Source organism: Sarcophilus harrisii, chromosome 5 (assembly GCF_902635505.1).
Source record: "Sarcophilus harrisii chromosome 5, mSarHar1.11, whole genome shotgun sequence".
NCBI lineage: Eukaryota > Metazoa > Chordata > Mammalia > Dasyuromorphia > Dasyuridae > Sarcophilus > Sarcophilus harrisii.
The window spans coordinates 95,887,165-95,909,557 of record NC_045430.1 but is presented as its reverse complement, the minus strand read 5'-3'; the positions used below and the strand labels follow the sequence as shown (position 1 = coordinate 95,909,557).

General features: G+C 33.6%; 1 protein-coding gene across 3 annotated transcripts in view; it reads right to left on the bottom strand.

Annotated features, from left to right (window-relative positions):
* The window catches only part of RPAP3 (RNA polymerase II associated protein 3), a 62,320-nt gene that overhangs the window by 7,277 nt on the left and 32,650 nt on the right, over positions 1-22,393 (bottom strand). For all 3 annotated transcript variants that reach the window (XM_031938055.1, XM_031938057.1, XM_031938056.1), the window contains 3 exons: positions 3,425-3,495; positions 3,219-3,320; positions 915-1,153 (listed from right to left, as the gene is read on the bottom strand). In XM_031938055.1, the coding sequence (XP_031793915.1) occupies positions 915-1,153; positions 3,219-3,320; positions 3,425-3,495 (412 nt within the window). The remainder of the gene's footprint in view (positions 1-914; positions 1,154-3,218; positions 3,321-3,424; positions 3,496-22,393) is intronic.

The following is a 22,393-nucleotide window of genomic DNA, read 5'->3' as shown; positions in this document are numbered from 1 at the left end:
AGACTCGGAGAAAAGAGGATAGATATAATTGAATACCTTGTACTTATCAAATATTGAAAAAAAATTTGGTTCCAGTCTTAATAAAAAGCAAAAGCTTTTAAAAAGTTGTGTCAGCAAAACTCTGAATAAAATTAAAAATAGAGGAAAAATGTTTCCCTTTAGTTTAACTTTTTTATGAAGTAATCGCTTTTATTAAAAGTTTATGAAATTTAAGCTGAAATAAAATTTTGCTTAATTTAGCTTATATACATGTGTTAATATTACCACATATTTTTCCACCACCAGGGGAAAACTTAATTATTTTTAAAAATGTAAAGTCAAATATGTGAAACATATAAAAATATTTTCAATGCTACAATTGAAGCTATTACCATCTTTTGAATATTTTTAAATTATCAAGTTTAAGCAAAGTTTATTGCCAAATTTTAAGAGATTAAAAACATATATATATATATATATATATATTCTCACAACAATATCATTAATAATCTATAACCAAACTATCATTAACATCAAATTCTCTAACATCATTCAGCTGAGTAATAAAGAAGCAAACTGGATTGATGATGATGACCTGAAGTAGTGACTATTTCAGTCATTATAATGTTCATTTTCATGTACATAAAAAGTAATCACTATTTGTAAAGACAATAACTAATGCTATGTTTCCACAATGTTGGACAGTGTGCCCCCAAAATTATTTTTTGGTAGTAAACAAAATTTCAGATATTATACTTTAAAAAAAAAAAAAAACCACTGGTGAAAATTTAATTATATGATTCTACTCAAGTCAAAACTGCACAGATGTTTTTGCTTTTGATAGTAGTAAAGGTCAGAATAATTAAAAGAAATAAATTTTTCCATGGAATCATGTCTCCAATAGAACGCTGGCAAAAGTACACATTTGTACTTACTGTAGGACTGAAGTGTCTGTGATTTCTTCTATTTTTGATACTTTTGCTTTTGGAGTATCACTTGTGGGCAAAAGATCACCTTGGTTTGCATTCTTTTTAGTTGTAAGAGTTGAAGCCTTCATAACATTTGTTGTATCAACACAATTGGTCTCTAACACGGAAATGGCATTTGTTGCAGGCAAATCAATATTTTGTACCAAGTCATGGATTTCTTCAATGATGATTGTCTTCAGTGGTTTCTAAATTGGATGGTGAAGTCAGTTCTTTTATATATATATACACACACACACACGGTTTAATATTACCCTCAATATCACAAACATTTGGATAAATTCAAGGGACACTATGCTTTTTTGGCCAACTTTCTTCAGACATATTCAAAGCTTGGTGGATCCCTTTAGAACCAGGTTATTTTCAAAACATAAAGACCACGCTCTGAAAGATCTAGAATTAATTCCAGTCACCAGTTCACCTATTGCTTTGACTTTCTGAGTTCTAAGTCCAAGGTTCTCTGCCAAACCTGCAGAAGCCCCTCACCATAATATTACAAAGAACCACAATCTCAACTACTGAAGTCCTCCACAAAGTTCCTATTGTAATAACTTTTCATCTGGCAAGAGTGAAGAGAAGACAAAAAACCAGCAAGTCTTGGGTTCCATCCCTAACTGCTCCAGCCCTGAATTTCCAGAAAGGTACACAAAAAATGTGTACCCTTCCAATGGACCTCATGTCAAGACAGCTTTGGCTCAGAAGTAACTCACAGGTACTGGTATCTCCCCAGCAGTGCTACAGTGCTTCTTCCCAGAGCTGGGAACCTGGGATAGAGATAGAGTAGAGGTTGCAGAGAATGTGGCCTACCTTAAGTTAACTATGAAGGTATGTCCCCACTAGGGGCTGACCCTTTCTCAGCCCTTATCTCACAGGACAAGTGAGGACATTGGGTACATAAAAGACTGAGGAATTGGTGGAGAAGATACTTAAGAGTAGTGGTGGAGATTAGGAACTGCTCATGCTTTCTGAGACCCTGGACATATTGTCCTAGCTTCCTTGGGTATGATGGAAGTAGTGCACAGTGTAGTGGCTTCTAAATGAAGCTCACTATTCACCCTTCACCTCCACTTTCTCTAGGAAAAAGATAACCCTCTGGAGCAAAAGAAAGAAAAGGAAACTGAAAAAGGGAAATGTTGGAAGGAGTAAAAAATAGAAACTAGAGGAAATGAATATAAGCAATAAAAGGGGAAAGAAGCAGCAAAGATTTACAGAAAGCTAAGTGGTTAAAGAATCAAGGTACTTGGGAGCAAGGAAAGGGAGGAATGGGGGGAAAGGGAGGTGACAATATTATGGGTGAGTTAGAAGAAAAAAGTGGAAAAATGTAGAGAAGAATCAGGGGAAAGAACCAAGCGAGGAGACTGAAGGTTGAAATATATGATGTTTAGGAAAACTCTAAGGGTATAGGGTAGAAAGACAGAGTGGAGAGTAGTGGTTAGCAGGGAAACAGGTAGAGGGTAGGATATCAAAAGGGGTAGTGGAAAGAGTAAAAAAGAAAGAGAGGAAGAGAGGACTGTTAAGCAGACTTTTTAGTCAGAAAAGAGTCCTTAATAAACCTTAACTTTACCCTACCTCCTGAGTAACTAAACCCTTCACAAAATCCATGTGTGATTCCCCATCACCTGTCACACCAGCTCTGGGTCCCAATATTTTCTTCTATTCCTTCTTCTTCATCTTAATCTCCCTTCAACCATATCTTTGTTCTTGGAATGCAGAAGTTGCTATCCCTAGACACCTGTACTCTATATCTCACAGATACACTATCTACATAAAGAAAATTGTCCAAGAAGAGAGGAAGGGTAGAGACAGGAGATGATATCACAGAGTATCTTCTTAACCAACCCTGAATCTTTCTCCCTCCCAACTTATATAAGGCAAGTCCCTGAGGGATAGAGTTAAAAAGAGAGGGGTCTGTAAGAAAACAAGGAGAAAATTACTCCTTTTCCCCTCAGGAATAAATTTAAACAACCTAAAATTGAAAACTTGCAGGAACTAGGAACTACAATCTAACACCTCAGCTCTATTTCATATTTCCCTCTATATATTTTATGTTCCAGCTGTGTTCTTTTTTTTATTCTCATCTTAATAAGGCTAACAGATATACTACCACAATTGCTCAAAGTAGAGCTTTCCATATTTGCCTTTCAAACATCTTTGATTTCTCAAATTTATAAATACAAATAAAATTTCAGTATTTATTGATATAATACTAATATTAAAGAGAAAAGAAAATTCCTGGAAAAAAGTTGTACTTACATCTGATCTAAGATGAAATGGTTTATCAATGGATTTTACCAAGTTTCGCCTTTCAGTTGATTTATCAAACACATCAGCCCACAGCCCTTTCAAAATCAGTTCCTTAAAAATGAATGTGAAATGATTATCTGATATTCTCAAGTGAAATATAAAACAAATTCAAAAAATTTATGCTTTAAAACTTTAAAGTTAACAAGAATACATACTTTTTTAATCCTGGAAAGTTCACTTATCGCTTGCTTATTCCCTGGTTCAAGACTTAAAACCATTGTGAAGTCTGAAAAGGGGGAGAAAAACACAATAGACAAAGTATTTAATGAGTTCAGGAAATTATATGTTCAGATATTAATTCTATGTCTTTCTATCAAGATCACAATTAAATGTATTAGAAAACAGAGCAAGTCATTCAGGGGGAAAACTGCATTTGGCAATAATTGAAATGAGGATCACGAGTAGGTTCTATTTTTCTGTATTTGCTATATTTTCTATATTTGAATAGGGTAAATCAGTCTTAGTTTTTTCCCTTGAATACATCAACATTTCAATTTAGATCAATATATATTTATAAAAAGTCTATTAGGTTCAAAGCACCATGCTAGGAACTGGGGAATATAAAGATGTTATAAAAGTCCCTTTACATTCTATTAGAGAGATATAATATGTACACAGATAAATTGAAAAAAGTAATTCAGGGAGGGAAAGAACATTAACAAGTTAACTCGAAGCAGGTTCCGGGTTAAAAAGATTTTGGGAAACAAGAGAAAGCTTGTACAAATGAAAAAAAGACAGATGAAATGCTGAATTCAGGAAACAGCTGGCAGTAAACATTTTGGCTAGAGGTAGAGAGAATGAAGGGAAATAATATGAAATAAGGAAAGATAAAGAATACCACTGAAAGCTTTTTAGGAGGCAAATGGCATGACCCAATTTGTGGAAGACAGATCTTAGACAAGAGATGACTAGGTTTTATATTCCAAGTCCTTGAATAAGACCTGTCAAATTTATATTTATACTCTATTGGAATAGACTTTGAGAATTCCAGATCACTTCTACACTATAAGAAATGACTCTTATTTGCTATTATTAAGAGAATGATGACTAAAATCTGAGCTGCTTTAATCAAATGAAAATAAAAAAAACTACAGAATAGTCCCAGCCTTGCAAAAAAGTTCTATCTTTTGAAAGTCAAGCTCCCTATTATTATTCTGGGGGCTAGTTCATAGTTTTGTACTCCTAAGTTCTCCTTACATAAGGACGTTTTTTGCAAGGCTGGGACTACAATCTAGATATTTGTATAGGTAAAGGAACCAGTGAAGACCTTTTTTCTACCAATGCTGACAAGTAGTAGAGTTATCTAGGGGCACTGAGAGGTTAAAGTGATTTTCTCAATGTCAGATAGTATATGCCAAAGAAAGGACTTAAATTCATGTCTCCATGGTGACTCTCTGCTATAACAAATTGTAGTGCAGAGGAAGAAAACAAAAAAGGAAAGTCCTATTTATTTATAAGTTTATTTAAAAAATAGAAAAATAAAACTTAAAAATGTAGCAACTAAGCACCTGCTTTTTGCAGGGTTTTGGGAGGGATACACGTATGAATAAGTCATGATCCAAACCTTCAGAAAACATAAATTTTTTAATAGGTTAAGACATGTATACAAATAACCTTAATACAAAGGGAAATGAAGTAAGGATAATTAAAAGTCACCCACAAAGAACTATGAAGACTGGGAGAAAGGAAATCACTACCAGGTTAGGGTGATCAATGAAGACTTCACTGAAAAGCCCTACTTTCCTTCCTTCCCCCATGATCTTCGAACACCTGGATCAAATAAGTGGGACAGAAAATAGGTGACATCTTTTTAAGAGTTTTCTAATATGTGTCTAATTGTTATTTGGTGCAACTTCCAATAGAAAATTATCTTTAAAAAAATCACTTGTTGATCAATGTTAATAGCTAAAAAAAAATCACTTGTTTATCTAATAACATTGATCAACTAAAAACAGGTTTCTTCATCTTTCCTCCCCTTCTCCCCCAATCCAGAATTATCCTTAAAAAAAAAAAAAAAAAAAAAAAGTCAAACACTTGAACTTCTGGCTGGTTTTGCAGAACTGTTTGTTTTCTTCCAAATCTTTGTTATTAAGGTTGTCTTACTGGGGAGGGTGAGAGATAAGCCTGGAAACAAAATTGATACAAAGCAAGAAATAAAAATAAAAATAAATGATAAGGAAGCTTGTCCATCAAGGAAAAGCAGTTTGGGATCATTAAATGTACTATACAATTTCTGAATTGCAATCCAGTGACTTCCTTTCACATATTCAATTCAGGAGCCAGCTCACTTGTAGTCTATCCAAAGTTTAATACTGAAGAAATGCTTCATTTAAAGCTATCTATATAACTACATCAGAATCTAGACAGTTCCTGGCATACAGCAGGTCCTTAATAAACTGTTAACTGCTTGTCCCCCAAGAAAGTAGACATTCTTCATTCATTTTTTTCCCCTTATTATTAAGCTCTGTTCTTTTGAGTGATCATCAACCAAAATAAGAGAGGGCCTATTGTAGCATTCTGATTTTAATGTAATCAGCTCTCTGACATCTTCAAAGGAATATTTAGAAGATCTCACTATCTATATGGAATTACTCTTTCATCTAAATTCAAACAATGTATTCTTCATATCATACTTGGTCTATTACCAAATGAATGCTAAATATTTCTCACCATACTCCTTCCTGCATAATTCAGATTCCACTATACTTTGAAATCATTCAGTATCTCAAATCATCTTTTACTATAAATAAGAGTAGACAAAAATCTTGTTTTCAAATGAGCTGGCCTTAACTGATCAAAAACAAATAAAAGACTTGACACTCAGTGGATCAAGTTATATAGTCTGGCTTTTGAGATAGGCCAAAATGGTAAGCTAGCATATAAAACTACAGTTAATAACCAAATAAGCCCAGAAAACGAGTTTCTTGCTAAGTGGATTCCCCACTTTAAAAAAGCATCAAATTCTACTGGGCATTTTTTGACTGCCTACTCTGGTCTAAATATAAAGTCATCTAATCCACGGAATCACAGAATTTCAAGCTGGGAGGGATTTCAGTCACTCTTAGTTCAAATGTAAACCTAAAAAATATAATTCTCTCAATTACATCTGGCTTGATGTAACTTGGCTTCAAGGATTTCAATGAAATTGAAACTCACAATTTCCTCAGGCAACACATTCTGTATGACTCTCTTTATACATGTAATGTATATGTGCCATTTAGCAACGATATAACTCTATATGTATATATATATATTTTATATAGTTGTATTCTTGACATGTTATGTTTATATAAATGTAAATATATATATGTAGTTATATCATTGCTGTATGACATTAAAAACGTACTCATCTTTCCTTGAAGATATAAAGATTATGGGGGAAAAAATGTTATCTTCACTGTCAGAGTAGATTGCTTGATCAACTGGGTTTCTGCTTAACTGTTTTTCTGTTACAAGGAGAGAAGGCTCAAAAGGTCAAGAGAAGAAAAAGTAGTGAAGAAAATATATTCAGAAACAATTTTAATATTTAAAATTGTTTCAACAAAATGTTTCTTTCTTAAAGAACACCATCCCAGTTGAGAAATTACTTACTAGCTAAAGGAAACAAGAGCCTTATTTACACTTAATATATTTAGTCTTTCTAGGATAATATGAGTTACCTCTGCTCTATCAGCGCCTATGAACAATTTCTAAGTTCAGAAAATTCAGCAATCTAACAAGAAAAAAGTTAAAAAGCATGCCATGAAGATGATTATTACATTACTATGTGTAAAGCACTGTCCTAAGGATACAAATTCTAATGGGGAAGACAACACATATGGAAGACTTCAGCTGCAAATTAAATGGAAAGGTCCCATCTTCCTTAGATTACAATAGTAAAGCAAATGGTAATGGCTCTTCTTCAATGTCACTTTTACTGATAAAAATCCTATCAATTTCTGATGCTAAATTATTTGATGGTGCCAATGACTTTGGTGACAAGAATTTTCTTTTCTGGGTCTTCAATTGATATGGATGTAGCTCCTGTAGAAGCAGGTGCTAGCCTACAACTTCCATAAGAACTGATTCCAAGCATGATGACTAAGGGCACTATGTTGAAAGCATTAAAGCTTCTTAAGACTCTTAGGTTCAGGATACTGGGCTGTCATCCAGTAGGATCTGAGCAGGGTAAAAATGTTAGTGGTGGCCTGACCTACCTAGTACATGGTACCTCCTGTGACTTCTCCAGGGAATTATATTGCTTCAGCTAAGCTGCCTGTGCAGTGTATGGCAGCTGGAGTCTGGATAGCCTCAACTGTATCCTAGAAACATGTGCACCTTAGAAGTGTACTCTAGCTCTGGACTTGAAATACTGGAAGTACCTTCTGCAGCCTCTCTCTCTGATTGGATGGTACATTTCAGATCCTCCCATGCCAACTATGCCTCTCTTTTCTCCCTCTAAGATGGCTTTTATACCCTTGGGATTTTTGCCTTCTTTCCTATTACTTTTTGACTTCTTTTTATATGCCTGTTTTGCATTCTGCGTATATTTGTATTCTTAGCACTTAGCATAATGCATAGCACATAGTAAATACTTAATAAAGACTTGCTGAATTGGGATGGTGATCTTCTCCACCAACGCCTCTCCAAATGGTGGCTGATCTGGAAGCTGGGGGAGGGGAAGGGCTGTCACTCCTATGCTTCTCTGTTGGTTGGTGACATAATCAATGGTTAATTGTTGGAGAATTAACAAGGATGAATTACTTTGGGAAGAATTTTTGAACAAGAAATATGCTGGGGAAAATGCAAAGCAATTTAAAAATTAGGTTTAGACCAATATCTTATACTATATCATAATAAATTCAAAATGGATAGAAGAAAAGGTCAAAAAGGAAAGGTCAAACAATTAAAAAATTAAAAAGAGGAGGAATAAACACCTTGAACATTTATGGTCCTCCTGATACAAAGATTGTAAAAGACAAAATATATTATAATATTAATTATGTGATACTGAAAAGCTTCTGCCTGCAAAAAAAAAATCCAATACAACTTAGATAAGAATGAACACTGTTGATTGGGAAAATAATCTTTCCATCAAGTAGTTCTGATAAAGGTTTGTCTAATAAGAATCTTATATCCAAATTTTAGAAAATTAATATAGATGCATACAATTAAGTCATTATTTTCCAATGAATAAGTGGTCAAAGAATATCAACAAACATTTCTCAAAAGACTTGCAAATCATTAACAACCATAATAAAAATTACTCCACATCACTAATCATGGGAAAAATGCAAAACCAAACCAAACCCTGGAGCAAACTGGCAAAAGACAGAACATAATCAGTGGTGAAGTACTTTTTGAGTTGGTCTAATAATTATGGGAAGATATTTGGAATTGTAAGAAAGTGTAGACTAAAATGTTCATATCAAAAGACCTTGAGATCCTTAGTAGAAACACTTTCCCGAAACTCACCCCTACCCCAGTGCTATGACTCTTAAAGTGGCCAAATGCAAAAAGAATAATCCATATCCCATACATGTAAATATTCAGAGCAACACCTTTTGTGGAAGCAAAAAACTGGAAATTAAGTAGATGTTCATCTGGGAAAACACCTAAACAAATTGTAGTGTATATAATGTTACTGTACCAAAGTAATATGAAAAATTCAGAGAAGCTTGGAAAGACATGAACTGATAAATAACAAAATAAGCAAAACAAAATACAATGGTACTACAATGTGTAGACACTTCAAAAATTAATAATTAATACTGTAAAAGTGTCCCTGGTTTCTCTTGATATTCTGACTGCAGCAGAATTTGGGAATATCCTTAATGTTTGGAGAAGTTAGAATCTCTCAACAAGATTTTCTAAGGGGATATTCAATATTGTCTATAGGGTAAATATTACAAAACTGAAATTGAAAACTTTTGACTTTTTTCATTACTATAGAATTTCTTCATATTTTGCTTTAAGATTAAACTATAATTTAAATTAGAAATTGCTTGAGTCAGCATCTGTTCTCTAACAAAGTCAACTATTGACCACTATTTTTCCTCCAAAGAAACTGTTTACAAAATAATAAAGGCATCTGAGACATTAGCTAAAATCTAGAGTAAAATTTGATTTTTCCACAAAATAAATGGAAAGAACAATAATTTTAAAAATAAATGAAACTGACAGTCTGCCCTGAAGTTGATAAAAAATATACTTCACTCCCTTTTTTGCTAAGGTGGGGGAGGAGTTTGGATGTAAAATAGTACACATACTTTAAGAGTCACTGACACATTGCTTAGCTTTGCTAACTCACATTTTTCTATATTTTTAAAATTCAATATAATTTTAAAATAAATCTATAACTTCATTTATAGATTTAGTAAATAAAATAATAGTAAATAAATAGTAAAAAAAAAAAAAAATCAGAGGCCTAAAGATTAAATTTTCAGTTTTGGTTAGATATCTTAGGCACCTGAAAAGGTGCTCCTATTTGCTTTCCTGCTTTTCTCCTCCCCCAAATGATAATTAAAATTAGTCAAATCTGCCACGGTGCCTAGATGGGGATATATCAATGTTCTCCATTCACTATTTCAGTAACTTTTAGGACCAATGTACTCCTTTATAGCTTTGCTCTTCTATATGACCAAAGTGCCCCTTTATGGCTTCGCTCTCCTATGTGAATTGTTTATATAGAATAGCTCCTTGAGAGGAAGGAATAGACTTTTTGTCTTTAATTATTTGTATCCACAGAGCTCTACACTGTGTAACAAATAAGCGTTTAATGAATGCTCTTTATTCATTCGTTTGTTCATTCATTCATTTACTCATTCATTTATGATGGATCCAAAGAGAGGCCTGAAGAGGGAGATCACAAATATAGAATACTAAATATAATGTTTTTTGTTTTGTTTTGTTTTTGCTGAGGCATTTGGGGTTAAGTGACTTCCTCAGAGTCACACAGCAAGGAAGTGTTAACTCAGATCCTCCTGACTTCAGGGCTGGTGACTCTGTACCACCTAGGTGCCCCATAATACAAAATATAATGTTCAACTGTGTTCATTAATATAGTAATTTGGCAGAATAGTTCCCTCACCACCATCTTTTTTTGCAGGCTTTAACAGAGAGATTAGAAAATGGATATTATGTAAAATCAAAACAGCAATAAATTTTTAAAAAATGATCATGACACTCTGGTGAATATCTAGTGACAGCTATTTAGAAAATACATAATTCCTAAGAATTTTTCATAACTCTGTTGTCCATTCAAGGGCACAAATTTAGATTTTTATCTCTAAATATAGAGATCTATACTTTCCCATCCATTCAGAAAAATCTAGGGTAATTTTTCAGTTTTCCCTGATTAAACTCAGCTAATCATTGTTAATGTTCCTTCTGTGGCAAGTACTTCTCAATGAATTGACAAATGGGAAACTTTAGTTCAAGCTTTATCACCATCACTTACCAGCTTGATAAATCTAAATAAATGTCAACTTATGTACCTCAGTTTCGTCATCACAGAAGCAAAGAATTTTTGAATCACCGAAGACCTTAGAGATTAGCTAGTAATGTTTCTGATCTCCATTACCTAAGATCAAAATGTTATTCAAGCATAGCAAGCACTGTTAGCTTAGCCTAAAACTATCTGACCTAACCTGGATGCTGCTCACAGACTTCTGGCTCCTCTCACCTAATCCATGTTGTCCAAGATTCTACATTTTACACCTAGTCAAGGGATCCTATCCATGGCTGGAATTGATCTTTGTGGTCAAATACTAATTGAATGCTATATCTTTGAATGTAACTTCAGAACTCTTCACTTCACTTTACTGAATTTTTCCTGGTAGTGTTTATTCCAATATTCTAGGCATTTGGAATTTTATTCCTTCCTTTTGCAAAATTCTACTTGTTCTTCAGAGTTTCTTCATGATGTCTTCATTAAAACTCCCAAATGAAATTAATTTCCTTTTTCTTTTTATTTCTATCATACTGTATACTGTCATATAGTAACTATCATAGTCTACCACATATTAAGAATTACAGTTCTAATAAGCTTATAAATTTATTGAGAGCAGTGGATGTGACATTTATCATTCACACACAGGGCCAATAGAAACAATAACAACTCCATCAAGACCCAATATAATGCTCATGTTGTGGATAGGGTACAAAAACAAATGGAAGAATAACAGTCAAGATGATGTATAGAGGGAAATATGAATGCTCCTAAATCATTATAGTAATAATGAAGGCCTGGCAGAAACACTGGGATACCAGTTAATTAGGCTCTAATTGGTGATAACAAAGAGTAAGTTAACAGGCAAGCCAGCAAGCCAACCTGCATCTACAACCCAACCACAATTTTGGGAGGTCATGTCTACTCAACATCCATGAAATAGATGGATGTACACATGATTACAGACTAGCTCTACTTGAAAGCATTATGATTAGCTTGAGACTGAGAACTGTGAGGTAAGTGGAGTTCCTTGAATGCTTGATCTAAGAAGGCAAGATACTTCAGAAGAAATTAGAAAATTGAATGTTTGAAATGCTTTAGTGCACTAATACAAACAAAACACAACTATACATGTAATAGACTAAAGAAATGAACACTTGCACTATATTGTAGCATTAATATAATAAAAACTAAAATTCAAATCTCCTCATCATTCCCTGTCCTTGGCATCCCACCCTCTCTATGGATGAAGAGGGTGCACAAAACTGTGACTAGATCTCATCAGTTACAGACAAGGGCTTCATATTACTTTTCTCAACAATATCAATAGCTTGGGGGTGGAGCCAAGATGGCAGAGAGAATACATGCATCTTTCTGAGCTCTTCTTTACAATCAAACTATTTTTATGAAACTCAGCCGCGAAATTAGTGCTTGACTATCAAAACCACAAATATTGGCAGTATGACACATTACCATAGAAGATAATCTCTGTTTTTGCTTGCACAGGGACAGAACAGGCAGAGCAGACTTAGGCAGATAGGCAGTGAGAGCACAGAAAACGGCTCATCCTGAGCAGATCAGAGGCCAGCAAGGTGTGGTCTTCACCAGTGGAAAATCTGCCATAGTATTGGCTAATCTGCCCTGGCAACAAACCAGTAGATCAGCAGAGAAGCTATAAACACAAAGGGTAAAGATTATAACCCCAAAATGCTAGAGTCTCTCAGGACCAGGCCCACATAGCACTGGGAAGGATTCAGTACAATCTCAACCGCTAATACTAGCACAGCCACTGCTGTTCCACTCTACTTCACTGCTACTTCCTATTGTCTGTAGAGGCAGCCTGGAAATACCCCACTTCCCCATAAACAGACTGTAGCAGTTTTTTTTGTTTTTTTTGGTTGTTGTTTTTCTTTTCTGTGAAAATGAGTAAAAAGGAAAAGCAGGCTCTAACTATAGATAGCTTCTATACTGAAAGAGAGCAGATTTCAAACCCCGAGGAGACTGAATGAAAACCCAAAGGTAGATGTGATCTGGTCCCCATCACATAAGGCTCTCATAGAAGAAATTAAAAAGACTCTTAAAAGAAAGCTAGAAGAAAAATGGGGAAAAGAAAGGGAAGCTTTGTAAGAGGGTCTGATAAGGCATCTAACTCATTAAAAGAGTGGAAAAAGAAAACAACTCCCTGAAAAACAGAATTAGTGAATTGGAAAAAGTAAATAACTCCTTAAAAAAACAAAACTGGTGAAATGCAAAAAAAATTCCATAGAACAAAACAACCCATTTAAAAATTCAATTGGACAATTAAAAAAAAAAAAAAAAAAAAAAAGTAAATGAAGAAAATAATTCATGAAAAATCAGAATTGAACAAATGGAAATGAATGACTCAAGGATACACCAAGAATCAGTCAAGCAAAACCAAAAAAAAGAAAAAATAGAAAAAAATGTTAAATACCTACTTGGGAAAACAATAGACCTGGGAAATAGATCTAGGAGAGATAATCTGAGGAGTACTGAACTCCCTGAAAATCATGATGAAAAAAAGAGCCTAGACACTATTTTTCAGGAAATCATCAAAGATAACTGTCCAGATGTTATAGAAACAGAAGGTAAAATAGACATTGAAAGAATTCATCAATCACCTACTAAAAGAGGTGATTAAAAAATTAAAATTAAAAATTAAAACTCCAAGAAATATTGTGGCTAAATTCCAGAACTATCAGACCAAGAAAAAAATACTATAAGCAACCAGAAAAAAAACCAATTCAAATACCGAGGAGCCACAATAAGGAATACCCAAGATCTAGGAGCATCCACATTAAAGGATCGAAGGGCCTAGAATGTGATATTCCAAAAGGCTAAGGAACCTGTTATGCAGCCAAGAATAACTTACCCAGACAAACTGAACATTTTCTTCCAGGGAAGAAGATGGATATTCAATGAAAAAAGCGAATTCCATTTATTTCTGATGAAAAAAACAGAGCTAAACAAAAAGTTTGACCTACAAATATACAACTCAAGAGAAGCTTTATATAAAAAGATAAAAAGAACTCTTAAGAACTGTATTTCTGTTATGTGTATACATAAAGAGTACATGTATAATTTGGTTTTACTGTTATAATATAAAAAGTTCTAGAAGTGGAAAGGAAATTGTACCAGAAAAAGGGGGGAAAAAAAAATCTAATGAAGAGGCAAAGAAAACCTATTATATCTGAGGAAAAGAAGGGAGGGAGATGAACTTAGTGTGAATCTTACCCTCATCAGAACTGGCTCAAAGAGAAAATATCAGACATATTTGGTTTACAGAGAAACTTCTCCCAGATCACTGAAAAGTGGGAGGGGAAAAGGAAAAAGAGAAGGAGTAAGCTAAATAGAAGGGAATACAGAAACTATAAAGGGAAGGTACTCTAAGGGGAGGGAAGGATCCTAAAGGAGAGCTGCATTATAGAAGTGGTGCTCATAAGTTTAATACTGGGGAAGAGGGGAAGGGAGAAATGGCAGGAAATACAGAATTAGTGATTTTAACCATAAATGTGAATGGGGTAAACCCCTATCAAGTGGAGGCAGATAGCAGAATGGATTAAAAGGCAGAATCCTACAATATGTTGTTTACAGGAAACATACGAAGCAGGGCGATAGAGAGTAAAGATAAAAGCCTGGAATAGAATCTATTATGCTTCAGATGAAGTCAAAAAAAGCAGGGGTAGCCATCCTGATCTCAGATCAACAAAACTAAAAATTGATATAATTAAAAGAGATAAGGAAGGGCACTATATCTTGCTAAAGGGTAGCATAGATAATGAAACAATATAAAAACTAAACATATGCATCAAGTGGTATAGCATCTAAATTCCTAAAGAAGAAGTTAAGAGAGCTGCAAGAAGAAATAGACAGCAAAACTATAATGGTGAGAGATTACAACCTTGCACTCTCAGAACTAGAGAAATCAAACCACAAAATAAATAAGAAAGAAGTTAACGAGGTAAATAGAACACTAGAAAAGTTAGGTATGATAGATCTTTGGAGAAAACTAAATGGAGACAGAAAGGAATACACTTTCTTCTTGGCAGTTCATGGAACCTATACAAAAACTGACCATATATTAGGACATAAAGACCTCAAATTCAAATGGAGAAAGGAAAAAATAGTAAATGCATTTTTTTCAGATCACAATGCAATAAAAATTACATTCAATAAAAATCCAGGGGAAAATATACCAAAAAGTACTTGGAAACTAAATAATCTCATCCTAAAGAATGAATGGGTGAAACAGCAAATCATAGATACAAATTAATCACCCAAAAGAATGACAATAGAATATGAGATGTCATACCAAAATGTGTGGGATACAGCCAAAGTGGTAATAAGGGGAAATTTTATTTGCAACTAAAAAAGCTAGAAAAAGAGCAAATTAAAAACCCCCAATTAAACACTAAGCTTGAAATTCTAAAAATAAAAGGAGAGATTAATAAATAAAACTAAGAGTTGGTTTTATGAAAAAAACAACAAAATAGATAAACCCTTGGTAAATTTGATTAGAAAAAGGAAAGAGGAAAATCAAATTGTTAGTCTTAAAAATGAAAAGGGAGAACTTGCCACTAATGAAGAGAAAATTAGAGCAATAATTAGGAGTTAATTTGCCCAAGTTTATGCCAATAAATTTGATAACTTAAATGAAATGGATGGATATCTTCGAAATATAGGTTGCCCAGATTAACAAAGGATGAAGTGATTAAATAGTCCCATTTTAGAAAAAGAAATAGAACAAGTTATTAATCAACTCCCTAAGAAAAAAACCACAGGACCAGATGAATTTACATGTGAATTCTAGCAAACATTTAAAGAACAATTAACTCCAATGCTGTATGAACTATTTGAAAAAATAGGGATTGAAGGAGTCCTACCAAATTCCTTTTATGACACAGACATGGTAATGATACCTAAGCCAGGTAGGATGAAAACAGAAAGAAAATTTCTCCCTAATGAACATTGATGTAAAAATCTTAAACAAAATATTAGCAAAAAGATTACAGAAAATCATCCCCAGGATAATACACTATGACCAAATAGAATTTATACCAGGAATGCAGGGCTGGTTCAATATTAGGAAAACTATTAGCATAATTGATATATCAATAACCAAAATAACAAAAATCATATGATCATCTCAATAGATGCAGAAAAAGCATTTGATAAAATCCAACATCCATTCCTATTAAAAACATTTGAGAGTACAGGAATAAATGGATTTTTCCTTAAAATAATCAGTAGCATCTATTTAAAACCATCAGTAAGCATCATATATAATGGGGATAAACTGGAACCATTCCCAATAAGATCAGGAGTGAAACAAGATTGCCCATTATCACCATTAGTATTCAATATTGTATTAGAAATGCTAGCTTTGGCAATAAGAGTTGAGAAAGCCAAACTATCACTCTTTGCAGATGATATGATAGTATACTTAGAGAACCTCAGAGATTCTACTAAAAAGCTATTAGAAATAATCCATAACTTTAGCAAAGTTGCAGGATACGAAATAAGCACACAAAAGTCATCAGCATTCTTATATGTCACTAACAAAATCCCACAGTTAGAGTTATAAAGAGAAATTCCATTTAAAGTAACTACCAATAGTATAAAATATTTAAGAATCTACCAAGGGAAAATCGAAACTATTTGAGCAAAACTACAAAACACTTTCCACACAAATAAAGTCAGATCTAAACAATTGGAAAAATATTAAGTGCTCTTGGATAGGTTGAGCAAATATAATAAAGATGACAATACTCCCTAAACTAATCTATTTATTTAGTGCTACACCAATCAGACTCCCAAAAAACTATTTTAACGAGCTGGAAAAAATAACAACAAAATTCATCTGGAAGAACAAAAGGGAACTAATTAAAAAAAAAAAAAAATAAAATGAAGGTGGTGAAGCTGTACCTGATCTAAAACTATGTTATAAAGCAGCAGTCACCAAAACCATTTGGTATTGGCTAAGAAATAGACTAGTTGATCAGTGTACTAGGTTAGATTGACAGGACAAAATAGTCAATAACTATAGCAATATAGTGTTTGACAAATCCAATGACCCCAACTTTTGGGATAAGAATGCACTATTTGATAAAAACTGCTGAGGAAATTGGAAATTAGCATGGCAGAAACTAGGAATTGACCCACACTTAACACTGTACACCAAGAAAAGACTAAATTTAGGCATAAAGAATGGGATTATAAATAAATTAAAAGAACATAGCATAGTTTACCTCTCAGCCCTATGGAGGAAGAAGGAATTTGTTACCAAAGAATAACTAGAGATCATCACTGATCACAAAATAGAAAATTTGGATTATATCAAGTTAAAAAGCTTTTGTACAAATAAAACTAATGCAGACAAGATTAGAAGGGAAACAATAAACTGGGAAAACATTTTTACAATTAAAAATTCTGATAAAGGCCTCATTTCCAAAATACATAGAGAACTGACTCACATTTATAAGAAATCAAGCCATTCTCCAATTGATAAAGGGTCAAAGGATATGAATTTTCGGGTGATGAAATCGAAATTATTTCTACTCATATGAAAAGATGTTCCAAATCATTACTGATCAGAGAAATGTACATTAAGACAACTTTGAGATTCCACTACACACCTGTCAGATTGGCTAAGATGTCAGGAAAAGATAATGACTAATTTGGAGGGGATGTGGGAAAACTGAGACACTGATGCATTGTTGGTGGTGTTGTGAACGGATCCGACCATTTTGGAGAGCAATTTGGAACTATACTCAAAAAGTTATCAAACTGTGCATACTCTTTGATCCAGCAGTGTTACTACTGGGCTTATATCCCAAAGAGATATTAAAAAAGGAAAGGGACCTATCTATATGTGCAAAAATGTTTGTGGCAGCCCTTTTTGTAGTGGCTAGAAACTGGAAATTGAATAGATGCCCATCGATTGGAGAATGGCTGAATAAACTGTGGTATATGAATGTTATGGAATATTATTGTTCTGAAAGAAATGACCAGCAGGATGAATACAGAGAGCCTTGGAGAGACTTTCATGAATTGATGCTAAGTGAAATGAGCAGAACCAGGAGATCATTTTGTACGGCAACAATACTATATGATCAATTCTGATAAACGTGGCTCTCTTCAACAAAGAGATGATTCAAACTAGTTCCAACTGTTCAGTAATGAAGAGAGCCATCTATACCCAGAGACAGGACTATGGGAACTGAGTGGGGACCACAACATAACATTTCCATTCATTCTGTTGTTTGCTTACATTTTTGTTTTTCTTCCCAGGTTATTTTTATCTTCTTTCTAACTCCGATTTTTCTTGGGCAACATGATAACTGTATAAATATGTATACATATTGCATTTAACATATACTTTAATATACTTAACATGTATGGGACTATCTGCCATCTAGGGGAGGGGGTGGAGGGAAGGGGGGAAAAGTTGGAACAGAAGTTTTTGCAAGGTTCAATGTTGAAAAATTACCCATGTATATGTTTTGTCAATAAAAAGCTATAATAATAATAAAAATAAAATAAAAAAAACAAAAAAACAAAAAAAAACCATTATCAATAGCTCCAAGTCAAAACACTAATGCAGGGGTCCTCAAACTATGGCCCACAGGCCAGATGCAGCAGCTGAGGATGATTATCCCCCTCACCCAGAGCTATGAAGTATCTTTATTTAAAGGCCCACAAAACAAAGTTTTTGTTTTTACTATAGTTCGGCCCTCCAACAGTCTGAGGGACAGTGAACTGGCCCCCTATTTAAAAAGTTTGAGGACCCTGAAATCAAAGAAGCTACTAATATCTGAAAAAGGCAAAAAATTAAACATCCTAAGCTTCACTATTTTTTATGGACTGGTCAAACCAACAAATCTCCATACTGTACAGGTACAGAGCTCAAAACTAGAATTAGATAATAATTACAGAATGAATTATTGTCCATAAATGTCTGAATGTAACACTGACCCATAAAGACTTGCCAATATTTTTTTTAATAGTGGCAACTATCCCAAATACAAATAGCTTTCAAAGTACAGTGACCTGGTTATAATCAAAGTCATATATAAATAGGATGAGGTGAGTTGTCCTCTCTGGCAACATGAATTATAACAAAAATAGTTTGAGTAAGCTTATAATGGACAGATTTATACCCTAATATTTTTATTTAACTATAAAAGCAGTTATTCTGTCTATCTGCACAATACCCTGTAGAACATTGACTATAAAAGAATAACAGATTAGCAAACTTGTCCCAGGGTTATTCTTTTTTTGAACTTCACTGGGAAAAAAAAAAGAAAAAAATGAGATAGCAATGATAACAATAATAGGATAGTCACTTGGCCCAGGTCTGTTTCTATCTTAATTTCTTCAATAATTTTAAGAGCAAGATTAATATTATTGATATAATTAATGAGAAATTCCCATACTACAAATACAAACCTCAAGATATTCTTGGCAATATTAACTGAATACAGATAAAATTAAAAACATTTTCAATACATCAACATTCAAATATTGAATATTCAAATTTTCCAACTGCAAAGATCTAGCAAAAGAAATCAAAATCTTGATGAAACAGTAGGAAGCACATAAATCATTCTCATTCTGTCTGCCAGTGGATTTACTCAAAAAATGCTTTCAGTTAGTTTAAAGAGAAGGTGCTATTCCAAGAGACAGTCGTTTTATCTAGCTATTCCAACAGTCTATAGAAAAACTTCATCAAAAAAGATGAGGAGCTAACAGTTCTAACTTATACTATGTTAAGCTTTGCAAAACACTTCACATACATGCTTAATCCTCATAACTCTTGCAAACTAAGTGCTACATGTATTAATCCCATTTAACAGGTAAGGAAACTTAAGCTTATAGAATAGATGACTTAACCCTAATCACAAGGCTATTCTATTGTCAAAGGAAGGTGTGTCTTAGACCTTAAGCACTTCTATTAGACAGTACTAGAAACGTTTTTACTCTGATTTCAAAATTTCAAATTTTCAAACTTTCTGACTTGGAAAGGAGCCACACATTGACTTATATAAATGTTTAGCAGTTATATTTCTCACTTTAAATTGTTTTTCTGGAATAAAGCAATGCTATGAGTCTGAATGATGTGAAGTCTGTTTTCCTAGAAGCTTTTTGTCTTCAGATGAGTCAAACATTAGGTTTTCATGTTCCTAGAGCTAATGAAATTTAAGAACAAAAAGTTAATCAAAACCTTAAAGTTTTTTCTATCATCAACCTTTACCAAATACCTTGCCAATAGCTATTTTCACAGCACAAATAGTTTACCCTTGGTTATATGGAAAAATCTGGTAACTAGACTATTTTATTTGTCAATAAATAACATTCTCAAATAGTTCAATGGCATGGTAGAAAAGGCTGAGCTTTTTCTTTATTTATTTTTATTTTCTGCCCACTACCTAGCAACCAAGTGCTTCTGGTTCTTAAAGATTTCTTCCAGTTCTTAAAAATTCCAATTCTGAAAAGAGCACAAAAAAGGATGATGGACTCTTACCTCATCCAGGAATTAGATTCCCATAGATTCCAACCTTCCGTCAAGTATTCTGTATATATTTACTTATCTGTATACATGGCATTTACCTCAATAAAATTTAAGCTTCTACAGGGCAAGACCGGTTTCACTTCTGTGTTTGTATCTCCAAAGTCTAGTCAGATAACTGCCTGTTATCTTAGAAAGGACTTAACAAATGAATTAAATTCAACAAAACAAACATTCATTTCCCAAAGCATAGGCCTGACTAAAGAATAGCTGTGGCACAATATACAAATGGATGCTTTAAAGACAAGATCTGGTTTCAAAACCATTCCCTGACACATAACTACAAATAAGGTAAAACCTTTTCCATGCCACCAATAACCTGGTTCAGACTCTATTTGTTTTTATTATGGTTTTTTATTTACAGAACATATGCATGGGTAATTTTTCAACACCGACCCTTGCAAAACCTTCTTTTCCAAATTTTCTCCTCTTCCCTCTCCCCTCGATGGATGGTAAATAGTCCAATGCATGTTAAATATGTTAAATCCAATGTAAGTATACATATTTATACAGTTATCTAGCTGCACAAGAAAAATCTGATCTAGAAAGGAAAAAAATCCGGGAAGAAAAACAAAAATGCAAGCAAACAATAACAGAATGAAAATAGTATGTTGTGGTCCCCACTCAGTTCCCATAGTCCTGTCTCTGGGGATAGATGGCTCTCTTCATTACTGAATAATTGGAACTGGTTTGAATCATCTCATTGTTGAAGAGAGCCACATCCATTAGAACTGATCATCATATAGTCTTGTAGCTGCCATGTAGAATGATCTCTTGGTTCTGCTCTTTTCACTTAGTATCAATTCATGAAAGTCTCTCCAAGGCTCTCTGTATTTATCCTTCTTACAGAACAATATTCTGTAACATTCATATACCACAATTTATCCAGCCATTCTCCAACTCATGGGCATCCATTCACTTTCCAGTTTCTAGCCATTACAAAAAGGGCTGACACAAACATTTTTGCACATACAGGTTCCTTTCCCTTCTTTAATTTCTCTTTGGGATATAAGCCTAGTAGTAACACTGCTGGATCAAAGAGTATGCACAGTTTGACAATTTTTTGAACATAGTTCCAAATTGTTCTCCAAAATGGATGGATCTGTTCACAACTGCACCAACAATGCATCAATGTCCCAGTTTCCCCACATCCCCTCCAATATTTGTCATTATCTTTTCCTGTCATCTTAGCCAATCTGACAGGTGTGTAGTGGTATCTGAGAGTTGTCTTATTTTACATTTATCTGATCAATAATGATTTGGAGCGCCTTTTCATTGGGGCAGAAATAGTTTCAATTTTATCATCTGAAAATTATCTTTCATATCCTTTGACTCTATCAATTGGAGAATGGCTTGATTTCTTACAAATGTGAGTCAATTCTCTATATATTTTGGAAATGAAGCCTTTATCAGAATCTTTAACTATAAAAAAGTTTTCCTGGTTTATTGCTTCCCTTCTAATCTTGTCTGCATTAGTTTTGTTTGTACAAAAGCTTTTTAAGTTGATATAATCAAAATTTTCTATTGTGTGATCAATGATGATCTCTAGTTCTTCTTTGGTCACAAATTCCTTCCTCCTCCACAGGGCTGAGAGGTAAACTATGCTATGTTCTTCTAATTTATTTATAATCTCATTCTTTATGCCTAAATTTAGTCTTTTCTTGGTGTAGTGTTAAGTGTGGGTCAATTCCTAGTTTCTGCCATACTAGTTTCCAATTTTCCCAGCAGTTTTTGTCAAATAGTGAATTCTTATCCCAAAAGTTGGGGTCTTTGGGTTTGTCAAATGCTAGATTGCTATAGTTATTGACTGTATTGTTCTGTAAACAACTATTCCACTGATCAACTAGTCTATTTCTTAGCCAGTACCAAATGGTTTTGATGACTGCTGCTTTATAACATAGTTTTAGATCAGATACAGCTAGGCCACCTTCATTTGCTTTTCTCTTCATTAATTCCCTTGAAATTCTTGACCTTTTGTTCTTCCAGAAGAATTTTGCTATTTTTTCTAGGTCAGTAAAATAGTTTTTTTGGAGTTTGACTGGTATAGCAACAAATAAATAGATTAGGTAGTATTGTCATCTTTATTATATTTGTTCGACCTATCCAAGA